The sequence below is a fragment of the Hemitrygon akajei genome, chromosome 7 (assembly GCF_048418815.1).
Source record: "Hemitrygon akajei chromosome 7, sHemAka1.3, whole genome shotgun sequence".
Lineage (NCBI taxonomy): Eukaryota > Metazoa > Chordata > Chondrichthyes > Myliobatiformes > Dasyatidae > Hemitrygon > Hemitrygon akajei.
The window spans coordinates 163193282-163219370 of NC_133130.1; the positions used below are offsets into that span (position 1 = coordinate 163193282).

General features: G+C 42.7%; 1 protein-coding gene across 2 annotated transcripts in view; it reads right to left on the bottom strand.

Moving 5' to 3' along the window:
- Window positions 1–26089, bottom strand: part of akna (AT-hook transcription factor) — a 122057-nt gene that overhangs the window by 5145 nt on the left and 90823 nt on the right. Inside the window, exons 20-24 of one of the 2 annotated variants that reach the window (XM_073052444.1) lie at window positions 11208–11339; window positions 4997–5086; window positions 4473–4589; window positions 1168–1300; window positions 282–456 (exon numbers count right to left, since the gene is read on the bottom strand). In XM_073052444.1, coding sequence (XP_072908545.1) covers window positions 282–456; window positions 1168–1300; window positions 4473–4589; window positions 4997–5086; window positions 11208–11339 — 647 coding nt within the window. Of the gene's footprint in view, window positions 1–281; window positions 457–1167; window positions 1301–4472; window positions 4590–4996; window positions 5087–11207; window positions 11340–26089 lie in introns of those variants that run through there. The other variant, XM_073052445.1, reaches the window with a different exon arrangement.

Genomic DNA, 26089 nt, shown 5'->3' on the forward strand with positions numbered 1-26089 from the left:
AGGGTTCTATTCTCACCGCTCTCTATAAGGAGTTTATACGTTCTTCCCATGACAGTGTGGGTTTCCTCCCACATTCCGAAGAGGTATGGGTTAGGGTTAGTGAGACGTGGGCGTATTATGCTGGTGTCAGAAGCATGGCGACACATCAGGGCTGCTCCAACTTGACGCAAGTGATGCATTTCACTGTATGTTGCAAAGTACGTGTGATAAGTAAAGCTAATCTTTTAAAATTTCGTTAACAACTACTGTAATTGCAAGTGCAGCGCGAACAGACTGTGTACCGTGAATGCTTCATCGCTAGCGGCTGGGCTGTCTCTGAGCGGTGACGATGGCTCACGATGGCTTTTTGACCATTTGGCTCCAGAGTTTGGCCTTGAGCGCAGTTCTTTACATCCCAAACGGTAGTAAATGTGGGACTGGGCTGGAGGCACGTATGTCCAAGCTGGGGCAGAGAAACTAACAGAGCAACAGACTTAATAACACATCCAAACACTGTGACAGCACTTATTAAATTTGCATCAGTAGGAAGCCCAGCACAGAAAAACACGGGAGTCCCGCACACTCACACCAGGAACACATAGGGTGCAGTGACTGGGGTCTCGTCGGGGCCAGTAAAGGTGAGTGTAAGAGGGGAAGGTGAATCCTGTCAAACAGTCTTTGTTGCTGCCCAATGACTCTCAAGGGCAGGAGTGGTGAGAGGCAATAGATAGAACGGACAGCCAGTCCCGTTTTCCTCGGCGACAATGGCCAATATCAGAGACATCTGGTTAAGGCGATCGTAGGAAAGTATGGGGGGGATGTCAGAGATAGGAGTTTTACACAGAGTGGTGGGTGTATGAACACCCTACCAGGGGTACTGGTAGAGGCAAATACATTGGGGCCATTTAGAGGTTTATACGGGATGAAAAAAAATGGGGGGTTATATCAGAGGTAAGGGTTAGATTGATGGTGGAATGGTTTATGTACTTTGGCACTACATGAAGGGCCTGTTCTGTGCCGTAGTGTTTGATGTTTTAGTAAGAATGAATGGGAAAACCAGGGAAAGGGTTTGGTTTAGTTTTACACTAACCAAAGGGAGAATGAAGTGAAGGAGCTGCACTGTATTCCATTGTGAAGTCTGGCGAAGTTGGGATGGGTTTATAGGCAATTGCTCGGCATTATACTCACTACACTTGTGAAGCAGCAGGCAAGTAATATGGTGGTGGAACATAGCCAATGGCGACAGGAGACTCCACTGTTTGAATTGTTCGCTGCCCCTGGCCTTTATGCCCCTCAGAGGATCTTCTCTCATCTTTAGTAACTGCCAATAAACACAAGAGTAAAAACTGAGGGAAGAAACTAGAACTGATTCCCATCCACAGGAAAACCTTTAATCAAACCTGGTGTTCACAGTTCTCCATCCGCCATGGCATTGATGTAATCATTCATGAAGTCATTACTGAGCCATGACACACAGACAGGGGAAGGGGCCTCTTTTGCATGCGCTCATATATTTGGGGGCTTTTGTTTTCAAAATCGGATAACTGTGGTATTGGCATTACCAAAAATGATCATTTATAAAATATTACTGAATATGTTACCTGTTAGATGCAGAACAAAATGTATGCCATTTCTTGTTTACGGCATAAAATTCCTCAGTTTGTTCCAATCAGACAGTAACAACCACCTGCCGATAAGATGCTCTTCTTCATTTAAGCGATATTGTAAGTGTAGAGAGACCAGGGGAAGGATTTGATTATGTGATTTAACGATTTAAAGATTTATCCTTTCATAATTTAAAAAAATAGAAGATGAACTTATCATGGCTCAGATCACCACAGATTAGGCAAACACGTCCACCTGGCTTGGACTCTGTTAGAAGTGACATAGAGTCATAGAAAAGAACGGCACATAAACAGGCCCTTTGGCCCATCTAGTCCATGCCAGACCATTTAAACTGCCTACTCCCATCTACCTGCACCCGGTCCATAGCCCTCCATATCCCCGCCATCCATATACCTATCTAAACTTCTCTTAAACATTAAAATCAAGCTTGCATGGACCACTTGTGTTGGCAGCTCATTCCATACTTTCACAACCCTCTGAGTGAAGAAGTTTCCCCTCATGTTCTCCTTAAACTTCTCACCTTTCACCCTTAACCCATGACCTCTGGTTGTAGTCCGACCCAACCTCAGTAGAAAAAACCTGCTTGCATTTACCCTATCTATACCCCTCATAATTTTGTATACCCCCATCAAAGCACTTCTCAATCTTCTGTGTTCCAAGGAATAAAGTCTGAACCTATTCGATCTTTCCTTATAACTCAGGCCCTCCAGACCCAGCAACATCCTTGTAACCTTACTTACATTTTTCCTGTAGGTACAGTAGGTGACCAAAACTGCATGCAATACTCCAAATTAGGCTTCACCAATGTTTTAAACAACTTTAACATAACATCCCATCTCTGGTACTCAGTGCATTGATTTTTGAAGGCCAATATGCCAAAAGCTTTCTTTTCAACCCGATCTACCTGGGACACCACTTTCTATGAATTATGGATCTATTTGTTCTACTGCACACCTCAGTGCCATATCACTCACTGTGTTAGACCTACCCTGCTTGGTCCTACCAAGTGCAACACCTCACGTTTATCCGCATTAAATTCCAGCTGCCATTTTTCAGCTCATTTTTCCAACGGGTCCAGATCCCACTGCAAGCCGTGATGGCCTTCCTCACTGTGCCCTGCACCTCCAAGCTAGGTGCCATCTGCAAATTTGCTGATCCAGTTAACCACGTTACCATCTAGATCTTTGATATAGATGACAAACAACATTGGACCCAGCACCAATCCCTGTGGCACTCCACTAGTCACAGGCCTCTGGTCAGAGAGGCAACCATCTACTACCACTCTCTGGCTTCTCCCACAAAGCCAACACCTAATCCAGTTTACTACCTCATCCTGAATGCCGAGCGACTGAAACTTCTTGACCAACCTCCCATGCGCGACCTTGCTAAAAACAATGTAGATAATGCTCACTGCCTTGCCTTCATCAGCTTCTTTAAACGTTTAATACAGGGTGAACTGATCACAGCTCAGGTCAGCACAGATTAGCCAAACACAATCCCCCGGCTTGGGCGCTCTTCTCTAAATCTACAGCTCAGAATATAACAAGTTGTCTGAATTCAGTTTAACAAATGCCAAGCTGACAAACGCAGTTAATTTCAGACAGAGGTGCTGGAATTAGTTTTATTATGTCACACGCATGGAGATAGAATGAATAGCTTGCGTCTGATTGCTGTGCAGACAGATCATTTCATAGTGATGAAGTAAAAAGGAGAACAGAATGAAGTGCTACAGAAAGTACAGTTCAGAGAGACATTAAGGTGCAAAGGCTGTGATGAGGTAGATCGGGAGATTAAGAGTTCATTTTGTGGAGACACAAGAGGGAACAGATGCTGGAACCTGGAGCAGAAAGCAAACACGGGAGGAACTCAGCGGGTCAGGCAGCATCTGTGCGAGGCAATTGGACAGTAGAGATGTAAAGATCCAATTACCCATATAAGGAACCAACATAGTATTTTAAAAGTTGTATTAAGTTTTGCAGATATGCAGGTGGTTGGCAAGGCTAGTATTTTTGGACTTTAAACTCAGTCCATGGACAGTGTTGAGAAAACAATACTTGGTTCTGTCTGATAAATTAAACTCAAATAAGAACAAGAGTAATGCTGATAATGTTCAAAATATAATAAAATATAATAAATACATTTTATTTTATATATTATATTATTATATATATATATTAAAATATAATAAATTCAATGCCGTTTTGATTTCTCCGTTGAGAATGTGTGGTATTTGATCTATAATTCAGAAAAGGAGAACAGATGTGCAGTTCTGGTCACCTAATTATAGGAAGGATATCAGTAAGATTGAAAGAGTGCAGAGAAGATTAACTAGGATGTTGCCGGGTCTTCAGGATTTGAGTTACAGGGAAAGATTGAACAGGTTAGGACTTTATTCCTTGGAGCGTAGAAGAATGAGGGGGGATTTGATAGAGGTTTACAAAATTATGAGGGGTATAGACAGAGTAAATGCGAGTGGGCTCTTTCCACTTAGATTAGGAGAGATAAATACGAGAGGACATAGCTTTAGGGTGAAAGGGGAAAGGTTTAGGGGGAACAGAAGGGGGAACTTCTTCACTCAGAGAGTGGTGGGAGTGTGGAACGAGCTGCCATTTGACGTGGTAAATGTGGGCTCACTCTTAAGTTTTAAGAATAAATTGGATAGATAAATGAATGGGAAAGATCTGGAGGGTTATGGACTGGGTGTAGGTCAATGGGACTAGCGGAATAAAGCTTCAGTACAGACTAGAAGGGCCAAATGGCCCGATTTTGTGCTGTAGTGTTCTATGGTTCTAACTTTTAATGTGCACCAAAGCCCTGTTCCAAAACAGACATTTAACCAATGTTGTCAGGATCTGGAATCTACTCACAATGTTTTGGTTTCCCATCAGATCCATGGTCATTGTACATTCCCAATCCTTTATAGACAGGTAAACGGTTGCTTCTAGGGCTGCTGGTGAGGGGGGCTGCCGTCCTTAATGAACCATCTGCCAGAGATCACACAAAGCCTCACTACCTACTGGGTAGTCAATACGACAAAAATGCTCAATAATAAATTAACACTTTCCCATGAGTCCACTTCTGACTGAAACATCTTCATATTCTTACTTTACCTCATTCAGTCCTGATGGTCCAATTCTGCAAGGCACTGGGTGAAGTGGAGAAACAGGTAACAGGAAATGTAGGTACAGGGGTTGAGGCACAGAAGGAAGGAACAAAGAAGTGGAGTTACTTCTCCTCTCTCTTCCCCTTCCTTATTTCTGTAAATGCCAGACACTTCCCATCATGCAAAGCCTCTTGGCTTCATCTTCAGTGAGGCTTTCTTCAATGCCTTATGTTTTAGTGGACATCCTCAGAAATGAAAATAAGCAACATGCTTGAAAATCAAACTCACCGACCACCTCTGGTACGCTACGTGAGGGGCAGTGTAGATTTCCACATTCCAGTCTGTGGTCCTGTGGTACAAAGAAACTGTAATCTGTGCCTGGAAGAAAAATATTTCCACTGATCAGCCTTTACTCATTCCAGATAACCTGCTCACATGCCTGTGTTTAGGCTTCAAGGACACTATCAACTATCAACATGACATTCTGATTGGTGGAAGGCAGGTAGTGTTGAGGAAACAGATAGGCTGCAGAAGGGCTTAGACAGATTAGGAGAATGGGTAAGAAAGTGGCAAATGAAATACAATGTTGGAAAATGCATGGTCATGCACTTCTTTGGCAGAAGAAATAAATGTGCAGACTATTTTCTAAATGGGAAGAAAATCCAATCATCTGTGATGCAAAGGGATATGGGAGTCCTAAAGGTTCACTTGCAGGTTGAGTCGGTGGTGAGGAAGGCAAATGCCATGTTAGCATTCATTTCGAGAGGTCCAGAATACAAGAGCGGGGATGTGATGCTGAGGCTTTATAAGGCACCGGTGAGGCCTCACCTTGAGTATGTGAACAGTTTGGGGCTCCTCATCTAAGAAAAGATGTGCTGGCATTGGAGAGGGTTCAGAGGAGGTTCACAAGGATGATTCCGGGAATGAAAGGGTTATCATATGAGGAATGTCTGATGGCTCTGAGTCTGTACTCACTGGAATTTAGAAGGATGAAGGAGGATCTCAATGAGACCTTTTGAATGTTTAAAGGCCTAGACAGAGTAGTTATGGGAAGGATGTTTCCCATGGTGGGGGAGACTAGGACAAGAGGGCACAGCCTCTGGACAGAGGGGCATTCCATTAAAACAGAGATAGAAACATAGAAACATAGAAAACCTACAGCACAATACAGGCCCTTTGGCTCACAAAGTTGTGCAGAACATGCCCCTACCTTAGAAATTACTAGGCTTACCCAAAGCCATTTTTCTAAGGTCCATGTACCTATCCAAAAGTCTCTTAAAAGACCCTATCGTATCCGCCTCCACCACCATTTCCGGCAGCCCATTCCACGCACTCACCATTCTCTGAGTAAAAAATTTACCCCTGACATCTCCCCTGTACCTACTCCCCAGCACCTTAAACCTGTGTCCTCTTGTGGCAACCATTTCAGCCCTGGGAAAAAGCCTCTGACTATCCATACCATCAATGTCTCTCATCATCTTATACACCTCTATCAGGTCACCCCTCATCCTCCGTCGCTCTAGGAAGAAAAAGCCGAGTTCACTCAACCTGTTTTCATAAGGCACACTCCCTAATCCAGGCAACATCCTTGTAAATCTCCTCTGCACCCTTTCTATGGCTTTCACATCCTTCCTGTAGTGAGGTGACCAGAACTGAGCACAGTACTCCAGGTGGGGTCCGACCAGGGTCCTATAGAGCTGCAACATTACCTCTCGACTCCTAAATTCAATTCCATGATTGATGAAGGCCAATACACCGTAAGCCTTCTTAACCACTGAGTCAACCTGCGCAGCTGCTTTGAGTGTCCTATGGACTCAGACCCCAAGATCCCTCTGATCCTCCACACTGCCAAGAGTCTTACCATTAATACTATATTCTGCCATCATACTTGACCTACCAAAATGAACCACCTCAAACTTATCTGGGTTGAACTCCATCTGTCACTTCTCAGCCCAGTTTTGCATTCTATCAATGTCTCGCTGTAACCTCTGACAGCCCTCCACACTATCCACAACACCTCCAATCTTTGTGTCATCAGCAAACTTGCTAACCCATCCCTCCACTTCCTCATCCAGGTCATTTATAAAAATCACGAAGAGTAAGGGTCCCAGAACAGATCCCTGAGGCTCACCACTGGTCACCAACCTATATGCAGAATATGACCCGTCTACAACCACTCTTTGCCTTCTGTGGGCAAGCCAGTTCTGGGTCCACAAAGCAATGTTCCCTTAGATCCCATGCCTCCTTACTTTCTCAATAAGCCTTGCATGGGGTACAGACAGACAGACATACTTTATTGATCCCGAGGGAAACTGGGTTTCGTTACAGTTGCACCAACCAAGAATAGAGTAGAAATATAGCAATATAAAACCAGAAATAATTAAATGATAATAAGTAAATTATGCCAAGTGGAAATAAGTCCAGGACCAGCCTATTGGCTCAGAGTATCTGACACTCCGAGGGAGGAGTTGTAAAGTTTGATGGCCACAGGTAGGAATGACTTCCTATGACGCTCAGTGTTACATCTTGGTGGAATGAGGCTCTGGCTGAATGTACTCCTGTGCCTAACCAGTACATTATGGAATGGATGGGAGACATTGTCCAAGATGGCATGCAACTTGGACAGCATCCTCTTTTCAGACACCACCGTCAGAGTCCAGTTCCACCCCCACAACATCACTGGCCTTATGAATGAGTTTGTTGATTCTGTTGGTGTCTGCTACCCTCAGCCTGCTGCCCCAGCACACAACAGCAAACATGATAGCACTGGCCACCACAGACTCATAGAACATCCTCAGCATCGTCCGGCAGATGTTAAAGGACCTCAGTCTCCTCAGGAAATAGAGACGGCTCTGACCCTTATCAAATGCAGAGAAATTTCTTTAGTTAGAGGGTGGTGAATTTGTGGAGGCCAGATCATTGGGTGTATTTAAGGCAGAGCTTAATAAGTTCTTGATTGGACATGGCATCAAAGGTTACGGGGAGAAGGCCGGGTAGTGGGGATGAGGAGGGGAAAAAAAGGATCTGCCATGATTGAAAAGCAGAGCAGACTCGATGGACCAAATGGCCTTCCTAATTCTGCTCCTATGTCTTATGGTCTTATGGTAGAATCCGAGGCAGGAAAGGCCACATCTCACCCTGTGAAACCTGAAGGAACACTCCACAATTTCCTAACTTTACCTAACTTGGAGCATCTGACTGTTGTTGCCTTAGACAAGCTCCTGCCTGGTAAAGACATACAGTCCTTTGGTCCCAAGCCTAGTCCTGAGATTGTGATCAGTATTGATGCAGGAGCCAGTCTGTCCTATACTGGTGAGAGTAGAATAGTTGAGTAAGAATAGAGCAGGGAGAGAACTTGAAACATGTCACCCCACTAAGACTGCAGAGTGAATACCACATTAGCAGCAATTATTGTCCTTCGGATCGATAAGTGCGTGCAAAGGATGAAAGGCAGTTTGATGATGGATCTTGTCATCTCGTCCAGATCCTGGCTGTTACTTGTGGATCAGTGGGAACCAGCCCTTGGCACTGAACGAAGTGAGGGTCTCCGTTCTCACCAGGCAAAGCAGAACAAGGGCAGAATCAGTGAAGCCTGCACTCTCTTCTACTATTGGTAGGATGCATTTAATTACGTAAACCCCTTGGTAAAATTTACTCTTTAATCTCCAACATAAATGATGTTAGCGATCACCTGCCTGTTTTTGTAGCTTTTGAGAGCTGCATCATGATTAAGAATGAAATTAAAACTAGTAGGTTAATTCAACACATAACAGAAGGTACTATTAAATCTCTTAAGGAGGAGTCAATTAAAAAGATTGGAATACAGATTAGGTAGATGATGTAGATGAAGCCTATGAAGCATTTGTTTCTGTAATAACTAATTAGTATGATAAACATTGCCCATCAGTTAAAAAAGTTGACAAAGGGAAGTATACTGATAAACCTTGTTTAACAAAGGGAATACAAAATGTTAGTAAAAAGAAAAATGTATTATATAAGAAATTCTTAAAACATAGAACAAAGGAAGCTGAAATTAAATACAAGATATATAAAGTTAGGTTAACAAGTATTATGAGATCTAGTAAAAGGAGTTATTATAGTAAATTATTGGAGAATAATAGAAATAATATAAAAAATAATTGGAGAGTTTTAAATGAAATTATTAAAAAGGATAAAAGAAAAACAATTTACCCATACTACTTTAATTTAAACAATGATATGGTAATAAAGGATACTAATTTGGTTGCAGATAGGTTTAATGATTTCTTTGTTAATCTGGGAACTAAATTAGCTAAATCAATTACTGAACCCAGCAATAAAGATGGACTTAATAGTAATATTATCAACATAAACACTTGTACTATGTATATTAGAGCAACTGAGGAAAAAGAAATAATTGATATAGTATATAAATCAAAGAGTAAGAAATCAACAGATTGGAATGGTATGTATTTAATTAAAAACATTATTGACTGTTGTGAAACCACTGACTCATATCTGTAATCAGTCTTTGATTGCTGGAAAATTTCCCAATGAAATGAAAATAGCCAAGGTCATTCCAATATACGAAGCTGGAGATAAATGTGTATTTTCAAACTATAGACCAGTTTCTTTGCTCTTGCAGTTTTCCAAAATATTGGAAAAAATATTTGTGAGAAGGTTAAATGATTTTATAACAAAACATAATATACTCAGTGAACAGCAATATGGTTTCAGAAAAAAACAGAACCACTACAATAACATTAATAGATTTTGTAGAAGAAATATCATTCAAAGAAATAAATACACAATGGGAACATTCCTTGATCTAAAAAAAACATTTGATAGCATTGACTATAAACTATTACTAACAAAATTAGAACGATATGGTATTGGAGGGGTGGCACATGACTGGTTAAGTAGTTATTTGGAAGACAGGTATTAGTATGTACATATAAACAACTCAAATTCAAAACTTTTGAGGGTAACTTGTGGGGTTCCACAAGGTTCAGTGCTTGGTCCATTGCTGTTCATTTTGTATATGAATAATATATGTACGGTCTCTCACATTAAAATGTATATTATTTGCTGATGATACAACTATATTTTGTAGTGGGGAATATCTGAAACAACTTTTGGATACAGCGGAGAAAGAACTAAAAATGGTAAAGAAATGGTTTGATACTAATAAATTATCACTGAATCTAAGTAAAACTAAGTTCATAATATTCGGAAACCATGTTCCAAACTCATAGAGTAAACTTAGAATAAATGATGTTGAAATTGATAAGGTATCTGAAACAACATTTTTAGGAGCGGTAATAGATAGTAAATTAAGCTGGAAACCACAAATAAATTATGTCAAAGCAAAAATGTCAAAATCTATTGCAATACTGTACAAAGTGCAAGATTTCTTAAATCAGGAACCTTTGTATACATTATACTGTTCACTTATAGTCCCATACATGACTTGCTGTGTAGAGGTTTGGGGAAATACATACAAAACAAATACAAACTCAATTTTTGTACTCCAAAAGAAAGTTATACGAATTGTAAATAGGAGAAATTATTATGAGCCAACCAATCCACTATTTATTCAACTAAACACTTTAAAATTCAGAGATTTTGTAGATTTTAAAATAATACAAATTATGTATAAAGTAAAAAATGGACAGTTACCACAAAGTATCCAAAGATTGTTTAAAATGAGAGAAAGTCAACATGATTTGAGAGGAACATGTACATTTCAAAAACAAAGGATAAGAACAAATGTAAAAAATTCATTGTATTTCAGTCAGAGGGGTGAATCTATGGAACACAGTTGTTGTGAGAATTTAAAAACATGCACCACACTAAACAAGTTTAAAAAATTATTTAAAAATTACCTAATGAACAAATATAAAATACATGATTTAAAATGAATGGGAGTAATGTAAATAAATGATATTTGAAATTGGATTTTGTGTTGAAAGATTATGAATTTTTTGTTTTTGATGTGATGATTGACGCCAAATCTGTTGTTGTATAAGTAAGAGGGGTAGGCATAATAACCCGTAGCTTCAGCCTACTCCCTTTCGGTCTGTTTTAAAGAATTTTTTTTGTTGTAATTTTGTCCTATGAAATCATTGTAAACGATGCTTTTTGTTATGTTTCTACTGACTGACATAATTTCATTCATTCTTTCGTTCCAACAAAACTAGAATGATAGAAATGTGGACCATTTACAAAAGGATTGAGGGCAGTCCAGAAATTTCCCAGCCCAATCTTACTTCCAGCATTGGGAATGTAAACCAGCAGGTAACAGTTCTTCATCCACATGCCAAGCATGTTTCACACCAGGGGTTCTGTCTCCATCGGGTGACCACCAGCTCTGGGTGAGAAAATGACTCCTCGTCACATTCTAATGTTACCGCCAGTTATGGTGTTTGACTGCTCAGTCACAGGAATATGAAATTCCTATACACTTTATCTGGGCTCTTTATTACTTAATCCAGCCGAGTTAAAACTTGTAGTCATTTACCTGTATAAGGACCTTTAATGGGCCTGGATCTTTGGATCTTGGAAGGAGATGGCCTCTCATTGATCTGGCTAATTGAAGCTTCCTTTGAAGCAGGAGGGTGTGGGAAGGAAGACAATGTTTCAGATTCAGTGCCTGGAAGAAACACAATTATTAAGACCATGATATAGGAGCAGAAGTAGGCCATTTGGCCCATTGAGTCTGCTCTGCAAGATTAACATCTTGTCCTTGTAAGAACTCACTCAATGATCCCTATATCACTTAATCAATGCATATCTTGTATTCTGATGATGCTGTTTGGTAAATTAGTAGAGGCAAACATCTCCAGTTTCAGAAATATCTGTCCTTCTTCGCCCTCCCTAGGCTTTTCTCACTTAGTTCCCTTACGGATTTCATCAGGAACAGTATGCACATCAACTCCTTGGACTTTAGATGGCTCAGTGGCTTCAGTGTGTTTCTGCAGTTTGGTACAAGCTCATGGTTTAAAATGATTCAATAGTTTAAGGATTTTTCTTAAGATTAGCTTTATCTTTCACATAGAAACATAGAAAACCTACAGCACAATACAGGCCCTTCGGCCCACAAGGTTGTGTCAAACATGTCCCTACCCTAGAAATTACTAGGCTTACCTATAGCCCTCTATTTTTCTAAGCTCCATGTACCTATCCAAAAGTCTCTTAAAAGACCCTATCATATCCACCACCGTTGCCGGCAGCCCATTCCACGCACTCACCACTCTCTGCATAAAAAAACTTACCCCTGACATCTCCTCTGTACCTACTCCCCAGCACCTTAAACCTGTATCCTCTTGTTGCAACCATTTCAGCCTTGGGAAAAAGCCTCTGACTATCCACTCAATCAATGCCTCTCATCATCTTATACGCCTCTATCAGGTCACCTCTCATCCTCTGTTGCTCCAAGGAGAAAAGGCCGAGTTCACTCAACCTGCTTTCATAAGGCATGCTCCCCAATTCAGGCAACATCCCTGTAAATTGAACATCGAAACATACAATGAAATGCATCGACGAGGAAATCTGCAGATGCTGGAAATTCAAACAGCAACACACACAAAATGCTGGTAGAACACAGCAGGCTAGGCAGCATCGATAGGGAGAAGCGATGTCGACGTTTCAGGCCGAGACCCTTCGTCAGGATGAAATGCATCGTTTGTGTTAACAACCAACTCACTCCAAGGATGTGCTGGGGGCAGTCTGAAAGTGTTGCTAAGCTTCCGATGCCAACACTTACTAAACTTAACCTGTACATTTTTGGAATGTGGGAGAAAACCTGAGTAACCAGAGGAAACCCATGTGGTCATGGGGAGAACATATGAATTCCTTACAGACAATGGTGGGAATTGAATCCTGATGGGTGATCACCGGTGCTGTAAAGCATTTCACTAACCATAACTCTACCGTGTCACCAATTTTTGAAGTTAATTGTTGATAATACAGTACTAAATTCACAAAACCCTTTGTCACCTTCTAGCTTGTCCCCCTTCCTTTCCCTCCCTTCTTACTCCAGTGTCTCCTTTCCCGACCAGATGAAGGGTCTCAGCCTGAAATGTCAGCTATTTATGCCTTCCCATAGATGCTGCCTGACCTGCTGAGTTCTTCCAACATTTTGTATGTGTTAGTCCAGTTTATTAATTGCATCTGGAGACACAGGAGACTGCAGACAATGTAACCCAGAGCAACAATCTGCTGTAAGAAATTTCTGGGTTGAGCACCATCTGTGGGGGGAGAGGAATTTTCAAAACTCTGCATCAGGATTAATTGAATCTCTCAGTAAATTCACAGCACTGAGAAGGTGCTTATTATTTTGAAAAGTTTTTTAGCACATTTCTTTTCAAGATTTGACTCTTCTGTGAAGATTAATCTCTCCCTCTAATATCCAAAAGTTTTGCTGTCCTTGTGCAGTTGGTTGGATGGCCTAAGAGAATATACGGAAACATAGAAAACCTACAGCACAATACAGGCCCTTCAGCCCACAATGCTGTGCCAAGATGTATGTACTTTAGAAATTACGTAGGGTTACCCATAGCCCTCTATTTTTCTAAGCTCCATATACCTATCCAGGAGTCTCTTAAAAGACCCTATCATATCCATCTCCACCACCATCACTGGCAGCCCATTCCAGGCACACCACTCTGCATAAAAAAACTTACCCCTGCCATCACCTCTGTATCTACTTCCAGGCACCTTAAAACTGTGCCCTCTCATGCTAGCCATTTCAGCCCTGGGAAAAAGCCTCTGACTATCCACACGATCAATGCCTCTCATCATCTTATACACCTATCTGATATTCATAACAGTATGCTAGGTCAGGGTCAACCAACCACACAACCATTAATAATTCCATGACTGAAATACAGCCAACTAATAATCTGGAAAATACAGGACTATACGGTAAACTCAGACACTGGAAGTCTCAATGATCAATGTATTCATACGGAGGTACATGGGATATTTAAACTAGCCAGTCTAATAACAACCTGTACCGATCAAATCCCAAAAGCAATGATTGTACATTCAGCCCATTCAAACGGACCACACAATGGGAAGCAGGTACAGTCTGGGTTACAGAGAATCCACTGCCCATCGAGACTTGGCCCAGATCTACACTTCAAGCTCTCCTCAAGTCTCTCCTTCATCTCATCCCAGCAACCCATCTTTTTTTCCCCTTCCTCATGTTATTATCTGGATTCTGTACTGTTCACATCAAATATGTTTTGACTGAGCAAATTATACTTTCCTTTTACTTTAGGGAAGAACTTTCCCCTGAATTTCCAAATGAACTTTAACCTCTTCCAACTGCAGGCACGTATTCCTTTCCCACCACCAATGCTTCACAAGATTCTGCCTGTCTTTGTTCACCTTTACTATTCTCCCCCTCTCACCCCTCAGCTCTCCATCTCTGAGGCCTGGATTCACTACCCTCATCACCTGATTCCATCTGCCCATGACCCCCATACTTAACCACCATGGCTTCTTCTCCCCTCATCCCTTTCTTATCTGGTTCCACCCATTAACTTGTCACAGAGCTACCTCCTCTCTCTCTCTCTTGGCTCTATCTACACATCATTCACCATTTTACCTAGTTCCACATATCACTTACCAACCATGTCTCACCCTCTCCTCTCTTTATTCTGCTACAGGGTCTTGACCCAAAACATCAGCCATCCCTTTCCCTCCATGGACCTGCTGAGTTCCTCCAACATGATGTTTTGTAATTCCTCATCCTTTTCCCAACCTGTTTCCATATCCCCTGATTCCTTTACTGATTAAAAACTCTGTCTCAGCTTGAACATTTTAAGAATTCTGTCTCCACAGGTTTCTGGGTCAGGGATTTCCTTTGAGAGATGAAATGATCCCTCATTTTGAATTTTTCTGAGACCTTCTCCTCTGGTCTCAGACTGTTCCTTCAAGGTGATCATCCTCCCTGTCAACCGTTTCCTCATAAGATGATTCAACAACACAGGATGAGGTGAGAGTATCTTCTCTGAACTATCTCCATTCATAAAATATCTTTCACTCAAAACTTGGTCAACATGGAGGAGACTCTGACTCTGAAACTGCAGGTAATACTCCAGATGTGGTCTCACTAGTGCTTTTATATACAGTCGTAGTAGAACTTTACAGTATAGTTTCAACACCCCCCCCCCCCCCCATGGAAGTGTTTATGTTTTATTGTTTTACAACATTGAATCAGAGTGAATTTGGCTTTTTGACACGCATCAACAGAAGAATCTGCATCTAAAATACACCTGTATCTGGAAGGTCTAACTGCTGGCGAGTCAGTATCCTGGCAAAAACTACATCATGAAGGCAAAAGAACCCTCAAAGCCACTCCATGAAAAAGTTACGAAAAGCTCAAGTCAGGAGATGGATACCAGAAAATTTCCAAGTCACTGAATATCCTTTGGAGTACAGTTAAGTCAATCATCAAGAAACAGAAAGAATATGACACAGCTGTAAATCTGCCTAGAGCAGGCAGTCTTCAAAAAATGAGTGACCGTGCAAGACGGGGGCTATTGAAGGAGGCTACTAAATGACCTATGACAACTCTGGAGGAGTTACAAGCTTCAGTGGCTGAGATGGGAGAGACTGCGCATACAACAACTGTTGCCCGGGTGCTTCACCAGTCACAGCTCAACGGGAGAGTGGCAAAGAGAAATCCACTGTTGAAAAAAACTCACATGAAATGTTGGGTGGGGTATGCCAGAAGGCATGTGGGATATTCTGAAGTCAGCTGGAAGAAGGTTCTATGGTCTGATGAAACCAAAATTAAGCTTTTTGCCCATCAGACTAAACACTATGTTTGGCATAAGCCAAAAACTACGCATCATCAAACACACACCATCCCTACCGTGAGGCATGGAGTGGCTGCATCGTGCTGTGGGGATGCTTCACTGCAGCAGACCCTGGAAGGCTTGTGAAGGTAGAGGGTAAAGTGAATGCAGTAAAATACAGGGAAATCCTGGGGGAAAACCTGATGCAGTCTGCAGGACAGCTGCGACTTGGGAGGAGATTTGTTTTCCAACAAGCCAATGACTCCAAGCACAAAGCCAGAACTACACAGGAATGGCTTAAACACAACAAAGTTAATGCCCTGGAGTGGCTGAGTCAGAGTCAGACCTCAATCCAATTAAGAATTTGTGGTTGGACTTGAAAAGGGGTGTTCACTCATGATCCCCATGCAATCTGATAGAGTTTGAGTACTTTTGTAAAGAATGGGGAAAGATTGCAGTGTCCAGATGTGCAAAGCTGATAGACACCTATCCACACAGACTCAAGGCAGTAATTGCTGTAAATACTGATTTGAAGGAGGTGATAATTATGCAATCAATTATTTTGTGTTTTATATTTGTAATTAATTAAGATCACTCTGTAGAAATCTGATATCACTTTGACACAAAGGAGTCTTTTCCTGTTGATCAGTGTCAAAAAAATCCACTGTGATTCAATGTTGTAAAACAATAAAACATCAAAACTTCCGGGGGGGGGGGGGTCAAATACTTTTATACTCACAGTAGCATCCATAAAATATGTTTAACTTCAAGTTCTATCATGAGAAAGAAGACAGACCTGGCAAGGTTTAGAAGATTGATAAATTGAAAGCCCTCAGTGACACAGCTCTTCAGATATTTAAAGTGGATTGGCATCGCAGAGTGCAGGGGGTATGTTGAAACATTGGCAACCTCATCTGAGACCAAACAAATTTAACATTTTTTCCCCACAGGAGAGTGGATGTGCGCAACAGATCACCAGGAAAAAGCTCTTACCTCTGTGTCCTAATCATTTTGATAAACATACAAAATAAGAGTGCGTGTACGCCTGCTGACCTCTTGAACTTTTCTGCCATTCTTTAGGCCATGGCTGACCTTTGACCTCAGCATTATCCCTAAATCTATGCATTCCGTAAGTACCCAGCAACGTGTCGATCTTTGTTATGAATACAATGGCTAAGTGATTAAGCACTCACAGCCCTCTAGAGTTGAAAAGTCAAAACGGTCTGCAACCTCCTTACTTCAGACCTAGGCCTCCTACCTCTGATTTCGAAACACTCACCTTTTTACCAACTTCTAGCCTATCATGTCCTTCGCATGTTCGATAAATCCTCCACTCATTATTTTAAACTTTTGAAAAGTACTCAGTCTATCTTCACGTGGCAAATCTGCTACTGTTTGGAACCTGCCTGTAAATCATCACTCCATCTTCCTCTGAGGCAAGAATAGCCTTCCTTGGGTAAGGGCACTAAAACTGTAAGGACTGGTTCAGGCAGTCTCACCAGTCTTATCCAATTGTAGAAAGGTTTCCTATGAGGGAATGCACTGGTACAAACACTAACATACCTTTTCTCTTGGGCTACAGAGTCATAGAGCACTACAACACAGAAAACAGGCCCTTTGGCCCATGCAGTCCATACTGACCCGATCTTCTACCCATAGATGGATCATGGCCTTCCAAAACTCTCTCATCCAAACGTTTATCCTTTGCTAACAAGATTTTATCACTCTGTACCTGCATTTTGTCCTAAATTGATTTGTCTACCTTGGAACATTAACACCCTCAGTGTCCACTGGCTGAGTAGGGAGGGAAGAATAGATAAGAGTGTTTTGGGGTGAAGCACCAGGTTGCATATTGGATTCTGGTGCAGTGCTGTCATACAGTCTCTATCAGCCAAGCTGAGGGCAATGTCTGGACATCCTAAGCTCACAAACACAAGAGATTCTGCAGATGCTGGAAATCCAGAGCAACACACAAATTGCTGGAGAAACTCAGCAGGTCAGGCAGCATCTATGGAGGGGAATAAGCAGTCGACATTTTGAGCTGAGACCCTTCATCAGGACTGCTATTCTCATGATTGAAACGTTGGAACGTATCCCTCCTGAACACCAAGAGAAGAATCTCCAACTTCTAATAATTGGAGGGATCAGAGATAAGCCTGAAGAATCAGGCACATAACTTAACAAGAGAACTAAATCAATAAAACAACAGATGCTGGAAATCCGAAACATAAACAGAAAATGCTGGAAACACTCAGCAAGTCAGGCAGCATCCATGAGAAGATGAGTGGAGTTAATCTTCAGATCAAAGACCTTAATCAGAACAGGAATGAGACAAAAGAAACTAATTAACCTGCAGTGAAGGTGGGCAGGAGGACATCTCTGATAGGGTGACACCAGGGTGGCAATGGTGATTATTCAGGGTGGGAAGTGGGATGTCTCTGATAGGGTGACACCAGGGTGACCATGGCGACTATTCAGGGTGAAGAGTGGGATGTCTCTGATAGGGTGACACCAGGGTGACCATAGTGACCATTGAGGTTAAGAGTGGAACATCTCTGACAGATCTACCCAAACCAGAAGCCATAGATAAATGGATCAGTGCACATTGCTCTCAGTGCAAGGGATAAAGTCGTCACCTCTGGAGACCAACAGGAGCTCAAGAGATGCCACTTTGATTTATGTAGAGCCATCAAGGTGGCAAAACGGCAACACAGGGACAAAATTCAGACACAACTCTGTGACAATGACACAAGCAGTGTATGGCAAGGGCTGCACACCATCGTGGACTTCAAGAGGAGCCACAGCTGTACAGCCAACATTGCCCCCTCGCTCTCGGATGAGCTACATGTTTTTACACTCAATTCGAGGTTGTTAAGACTGAACTCCCAAGGAAAGCTGCCGATGAGACCTGCTTCTTGGTCATCTCTGAGGTTGAATACTTAGATCATTCCAAATGTCAACCACTGCAAGGATGGCATCCCAGGGCGGGTCCCAAAGTGTGTGCGGAACAGCTGGCTGGTGTGTTTTTAATCTCTCCCTCTCCCAGTGTGCAGTGCCCTCCTGTTTCAAATCGTCCATCATTGTCCCTGTAGCTGAAAAAACCATGCCTGAACAATTGGCGCCCTGTTGCACTCACCTCAATCATAAGCAAATGCTTTAAGAGGCTGGTTAACAGCTACATCTGCAGCATACTACCAGCCAAACTGGATCCCTTACAATTCACCTACTGGCGGAACCGGTCTACCAATAACACCATAGACACAGCACTCACTCATCTGGAGAAGAGGGATGTATATGTTAGAATGCTGCTCCTGGACTACAGTTCAGCATTCAACACCATAATCCCCTCCAGACTTGACAGGAAGCTCAGAGGCCTTGGCCTGCACTGGATCCTAGACTTGCTATCAGATTTCTGACAGGTGGTGTTGGGCTCCCTCACCTCTGCCCCTCAACACAGGGTTGTGTCCTGAGTCCCCTCCTCTACACCCATGACTGTCCTGCCATACACAGCTGCTGATCAAATTCAAAGGTGACATGACTTTGATTGGCCTTATTTCTAGTGGCGATGAGACAGCCTGACACAATGGTGCCAAGATAACAACCTCTCCCTCAATGTCCAAAAATCAAAAGAGTTGATTGTGGATCACAGGAGGAAGGGAGACAGGCTCACCCCGATCAACATCAAAAGACTGCATTTGAGAGGGTGAGTAGTTTCAAGTTCCTCGGTATACACATCACTGAAGATCTCACCTGGACTGAACACACCGGCTGTGAGGCAAAAAAAGCACAAGAGTGTCCCTTCCTCTTCAGGCGACTGAAGAAGTTTGGCATGAGCCCCCAAATCCTCAAGACCTTCTACAGGGACACCATTGAGGGCATCCTGACTGGCTGCATCACCACCTGGTACGGGAACTGCACCAACCTTGATTGCTGGGCACTACAGAGAGTGTCAGAGAGTGTCACATCCCAGCGTGTCTGCGGATGTGAACTTCCCTCCACTGAGAACATTTACAGCAGCAGGTGCATAAAGAAGGCCTGGAAGGTCATCGGAAACACCAGTCACCCCCCCCCCCCAACCATAAACTGTTTCAGCTGCTTCTGTCTGGCAAACGGTACCGCAGCATAAAAGCCAGGACCAACAATCTACGGGACAGCTTCTTTCTACAGGCCATTAGACTTTTAAATTCACATGACTGTAAATTGCAACAGAGTCATAACGCGAAGATTTTTACTCCCTCATGTTGTGGGATGGACGTAAGATTTGAATGAATTCAAATTCAAATTCAGGGTAACTAGGGTAATAAGCTTCAAACTTTTCTTTCTCTGGGCATGGAAATGATCCTAGCCTGACCTGCTGGGCACCTCCTCTGTTTTGCATTTCTCAACTCCTACATTTGTAACACAATGACTGCTGGGGGAACTTAGTGGCTCTGGCAATATCAAGGAGGGAATGGTTGAGATCCTTCAGTTGCACTGGAAGAGAAAGGGAAGGTAGCCAGTAAACAGCGGTGGGGGGTAAGGAGCAAAAGCTGGCGGGAGATAAGTGGATTCAGCTGAGGGGGAGTGATAGGCAGATGGCGGAGGAGGAGAGTGGGAATAGTGCCAGAAGCTAGGAGGTGATAGATAGAAGTGACAAAGGGCTGAAAATGATGGACTTTGATTAGAGGCAGAATGTGGAATTCGGGGGGGGGAGAGGTAGGGAGGGCAAATACGTGCAGTGGGGGAATGGGAACTAGTGGGAGGAGTATGTGGGTGATGGGCAGATGGAGAGAGTGGGAGAGCAGAAAGTAACATGATGTGAGAATGCTGTTCTTGGACTACAGTTCAGCATTCAACACCATAATTCTCTCCAGGCTTGTCAAGAAGCTCAGAGATCTCAGCCTTCATGCTGCCTTGTGCAGCTGGATCCCGGACTTCCTGTCAGATCGCTGGCAGGTGGTAAGAGTGGGCTCCCTCACCTCTGCCCCTCTGACTGTCAACATAGGAGCCCCTCAGGGCTGTGTCCTAGGCCCCCTCCTTTACTCCCTGTATACCCATAACTGTGTTGCCACCCACAGCTCCAATCTGCTAATCAAATTTGTTGACAATACTACATTGATTGGCCTTATCTCAAAGAATAACGAGGCAGCCTACAGAGAAGAAGTCATCACCCTGACACAGTGGTGTCAAAAAAACTTATCCCTCAATGTCATAAAAATAAAGGAGCTGGTTGTGGACTACAGGAGGAATGGAGACAGGCTAGCCCCTATTGACATCAATGGATCTGGGGTTGAGAGGATGAACAGCTTCAAGTTCCTCGGCATCCAGATCACCGAGGACCTCACGTGGTCTGTACATACTGGCTGTGTGGTGAAAAAGGCACAATATGCCTCTTTTACCTCAGACGGTTGAAGAAGTTTGGGTTGGCTCCCCAAAATCTAAGAACTTCGTACAGGGGCACAATTGAAAGCATCCTGACTGGCTGCATCACTGTCTGGAATGGGAACTGTACTTCCCTCAATCACAGGACTCTGCAGAGAGTGGTGCATCTGTAGATGTGAACTTCCTACTATTCAGAGGTAGGTGCATAAAAAGGGCCCGAAGGATCATTGGGGACCCAAGTCACCCCAACCAAAAACTGTTCCAGCTACTACCATCTGGGAAATGGCACCACAGCATTGAAGCCAGGACCAACAGGCTCCGGGACAGCTCCCTCCATCAGGCTGAGTAATTCATGCTGACACAACTGAATTTCTATGTTATATTGACTGTCCTGTTGTACACACTATTTACTACTACTTATTACAAAGTATTATCAATTGCACATTGCACATTTAGACGGAGACGTACGTAAAGATTTTTCCTTCTCATTTAAGTGGAGAATGTAAGAAATAAAGTTAATTCAATTCAGCAATGGGGGCTGGGTAAATCTGGAGGTGAGAGAAAAGGGGCAGAGGAAAGACCACCCAGGGGGATACTAAATGCTGCTCCTCCAGTTTGCGATTAGCCTTATCTTGGCAGGTCATTGTGGGGGTGGTAGGCAGAATTAAAATGGCTGACAATCAAGGAGATTCAGATGGCGAAATGCTTGCCAAAGCATTCACCCAGTACGTGTCTGTTCTCTTCCATGTCTCCCACATTCTTCTGTTCTGGAGAGCAAGAAAGGGTGTCAAAAGGAACAGCAGGATCTGGATTAGTTGGAAATTTGGGTAGAGAAATGACAAATGGAGGCTCATCTGGATAAGTGAAAGGTAATGGATTTTGGGAGATCAATGTAAAAGGGAAGTGCACAGTAAGTGGCTGGACCCTTTAGGAGCTCTGCTGTACAGAAGGATCTTAGAGTCATAGAGAAGTGCAGCACAGAAAAAGGCCCCGCAGCCCATCCAGTCCATGCTGACCCAGTTAAGCTGCCTACTCCCATTGAAAGCCCTCCATACCCCAACCATCCAAGTACCTATCCAAACTTCTCTTAAATATTGACATCAAGCTTGCATGCACTGTTTGCACTGGCAGCTCATTCCATACTCTTGATGACCTTCTGAGTGAAGGTGTTTCACCTCATAAGACCACAAGACAAAAGACAGGAGCAGAATTAGGCCATTCAGCCCATCGAGTCTGCTCCAGCATTCCATCATGGCTGATCCCAGATCCCACTCAACCCCATGCACCTGCCTTCTCGCCATATCCTTTGATGCCCTGACTGATCAGGAGACAATCAACTTCTGCCTTAACTATAGACATGGACTTGACTTCAACTGGAGTCTGCAGCAGAGAATTCTACAGATTTACTACTCTCTGGGTTAAAAAAAAATTCCTCCTTATCTCTGTCCAATTTTGAGGCTGTGCCCTCTAGTTCCGGATGCCCCCACCACAGGAAACATCCTCTCCACATCCACCCTACCCAGTCCTTTCAACATTCAGTAGGCTTCAATGAGATCCCTCCACATCCTTTGAAATTCCAGTGGGTACAGGCCCAAAGCTGCCAAACCCTACTCAACTCTCCCCAATGACAACACATACTTTCTGAGATCTGGGGCCCAAAACCGTTGACAATATTCCAAGTGTGGCCTGACTTGTGGCCTCAGCATTATCACTTTGCTTTTATCTTCTATTCCTCTGGAAATAAATGTAAACATTCCATTTGCCTTCTTTACCACAGACTCAATCTGTAAATGAACTTTCTGGGAGTTTTGCACAAGGACTCCTAAGTCCCTCTGCACCTCTGATGTTTGAACCTTCTCCCCAATTAGATAATAGTCTGCACTACTGTTCCTTTTACCAAAATGCATTATCATACATTTCCCAACACTATTTTGTCTGCCACTTTTTTGCCCATTCTTCCAATTTGTCTAAGTCCTGCTGCAATTGCATTGCTTCCTCAGCACTACCTACCCCTCCACCTATCTTCGTATCATCCGCATACTTTGCCACAGAGCCATCAATTCCATTGTCCAAATCATTGACAAACAATGTGAAAAGCAGCGGTCTCAATACTGACCCCTGGGAAACACAACTAGTCACCGGCAGCCAACCAGAAAAGCCCCTTTTAATCCCACTCACTGCCTCCTGCCTGTCAGCCATTCTGCTATCCATGTCAGTATCTTTTCTGTAATGCCATAGGATTTTATCGTCAAGCAGCTTCATGTATGGCACATTATCAAGTGCCTTCTGAAAATCTAAGTAAATGACATCCACTGCCTCTCCTTTGTCCACCCTGCTTGTTACTTCCTTGAAGAACTCTTAACAGATTTAACTGGCAAGATTTCCCTTTACAGAAACCATGCTGTCTTTGACTTATTTTGTCAAAGTACCTCAAAACCTCATCTTTAACATTAGACTCCAATACTTCCCCAACCACTGAGGTTAGGCTAACTGGCCTATTATGTCCTTTCTTTTACCTTCCCTCCTTCTTAAGGAGTGGAGTGACATTTGCAATCTTCCAGTCCTCCAGGACAATGCCAGAATCAAGTGATTCTTGAAAGATCATGACCAATGCATCTGCCATCTCTTCTGCAACCTCTCTCAGGACGCTGGGATGTAGTCCATCTGGACCAGGTGACTTATCCACCGTAAGACCTTTCAGTTTGCTTCACACTTTTTCCTTTGTAATAGCAATAGTCCTTACTCCTGCTCTCTGACACACTGCTATTGTCTTCCACAGTGAAAGCAGATGCAAAGTACCTATCAGGTTCATCTGCCATTTCTTTGTTCCCCATTACTAGCTCACCAGCATCATTGTCCAGTGGTCCAATATTACTTCCTTTTACTCTTTACATAACTGAAAAAACTTTTGGTATCCTGCTTTATATTATTGGCTAGTCTGTCCTCATATTTCATCTTTTCCCTTCTTATGGTTTTTTTTAGTTGCCTTTTGTTGGATTTTAAAAGCTTCCCAAATATCCAACTTCCCACTCAGTTTTGCTACCTGATATGTTCTTTCCTTGGCTTTTATGCTACCCTGAACTTCCCTCATCAGCCATGGTTGTCTACACCTGGCATTTCAGAACTTCTTCCTCTATGGGACATATCTATCCTGTGCCCCTTAAAACTTTCACTTAACACCCTTAACACATGACCATGGGTTGTAGTCCCACTCAAGCTCAGTGGAAAAAGCCTGTTTGCATTTACTCTATCTATACCCCTCATAATTTTGTATACCTCTATCAAATCTCTTCTCAATCCTCTACGTTCCAAAGAATAAAGTCCTAACTTATTCAATCTTTACTTTTAACTCACGTCCTCCAGACCCAGTAACATCCTTGTAATATTTTTTGTAATCATTCAACCTTATTTATACCTTTCCTGTAGGTAGGTGATCAAAATTGCACACAACACTTGAAATTAGGCCTCATGTAATTTGTCTTATACACTTCAACATAACGTAAGACCACAAGACCATAGGAGCAGAAGTAGTCCATTTGGCCAATCAACATCCCATCTCTTGTCCTCAATATTTTGATTTATGAAGGGCAATGTGAAAAAAGATTTCTTTACAGTGTACAGAATAAAGTAGCTGAACCTGCAACACAGTTGCACATTGGCAGGTATGATGTTGCAGGCATCAAAGAATCATGGCTGAAAGATTATAGCTGGGTGCTTTATATCCAAGGATACATATTGTATTGAAAGGATAGGCAGGTAGGTAGAGGGGACAGTGTTGTTCTCTTGGTAAAAAATGAAATCAAATTAGTAGAAAGAGGTGACACAGGGTTGGAAGATGTTGAATCATTGTGGATAGAGCTAAGGAACTGCAAGGTTTAAAAGATCCTGATGGGAGTTGTATACAGACTCAAAACAGTGGTAAAAATGTGGCCTACAAATTACATAGAAAACCTACAGCACAATACAGGCCCTTCGGCCCACAATGCTGTGTCGAACATGGACTTACTTTAGAAATTACCGAGGGTTACCCATAGCCCTCCATTTTTCTAAGCTCCATGTACCTATCCAGGATTATCTTAAGAGATCCTATCATATCCGGCTCCACCACTGTCGCCAGCAGCCCATTCCACGCACTTACCACTCTGCATAAAAAATTTCCCCCTGACATCTTCTCTGTACCTACTTCCAAGCACCTTAAAACTGTGCCCTCTCATGTTAGCCATTTCAGCCCTGGGAAAAAGCCTCTGACTATCCACATGATCAATGCCTCTCATCATTTTATACACCTCTATCAGGCCACCTCTCATCCTCCGTCGCTCCAAGGAGAAAAGGCCGAGTTCACTCAACCTATTCTCATAAGGCATGCTCCCCAATCCAGGCAACATCCTTGTAAATCTCCTCTGCACCCTTTCTATAGTTTCCACATCCTTCCTGTAGTGAGGTGACCAGAACTGAGCATAGTACTCCAAGTGGGGTCTGACCAGGGTTCTATATAACTGCAACATTACCTCTCAGCTCTTAAACTCAATCCCACGGTTGATGAAGGCAACGGGAGATAAAAAATGCATGACACTAGGATAATGTTACAATAGTCATGGGGGACTTCAATATGCAGGAAGATTGGGAAAATCAGGTTGGTGCTGGATTCCAGGAGGGGGATTTTCTAGAGTGCCTATGAGATGGATTTTTAGAGTACGTAGTGGTTGAGCCCACGAGAGGATCAGCTATTCTGGATTGGGTGTTGTGAAATGAACCAGAATTGATTAGAGAACTTAAGGTAAACGAGCCCTTAGGGGCAAATGATCATAATATGACCAAATTCACCCTGAAATTTGAGAAACTAAAGTCAGATGTATCAGTATAACCGTGGAATAAAGGGAATTACAGAGGCAATGAGAGAGGAGTTGGCTGGAATTGAATGGAAAAAACACTGGCAGGGATGATGGCAGAGCAGCAATGGCTGAAATTTCTGGAAGCAATTCGGAAGACACAGGATATATACATTCCAAAGAGAAAGAAATATTCCAAAGGGAAAATGACACAATCATGATGAACAAGAGAAGTCAAAGCCAACATAAAAGCCAAAGAGAGTGCATAAAATAGAGCAAAAATTAGTGGGAAGTTAGAGGATTGGGAAGCTTTCAAAAACCAACAGAAGGTAACTAAAAAAGCCATTAAGAAAGTAAAGATGGAAAGTAAGCTGGCCAATAATATTAAAGAGGATACCAAAAGT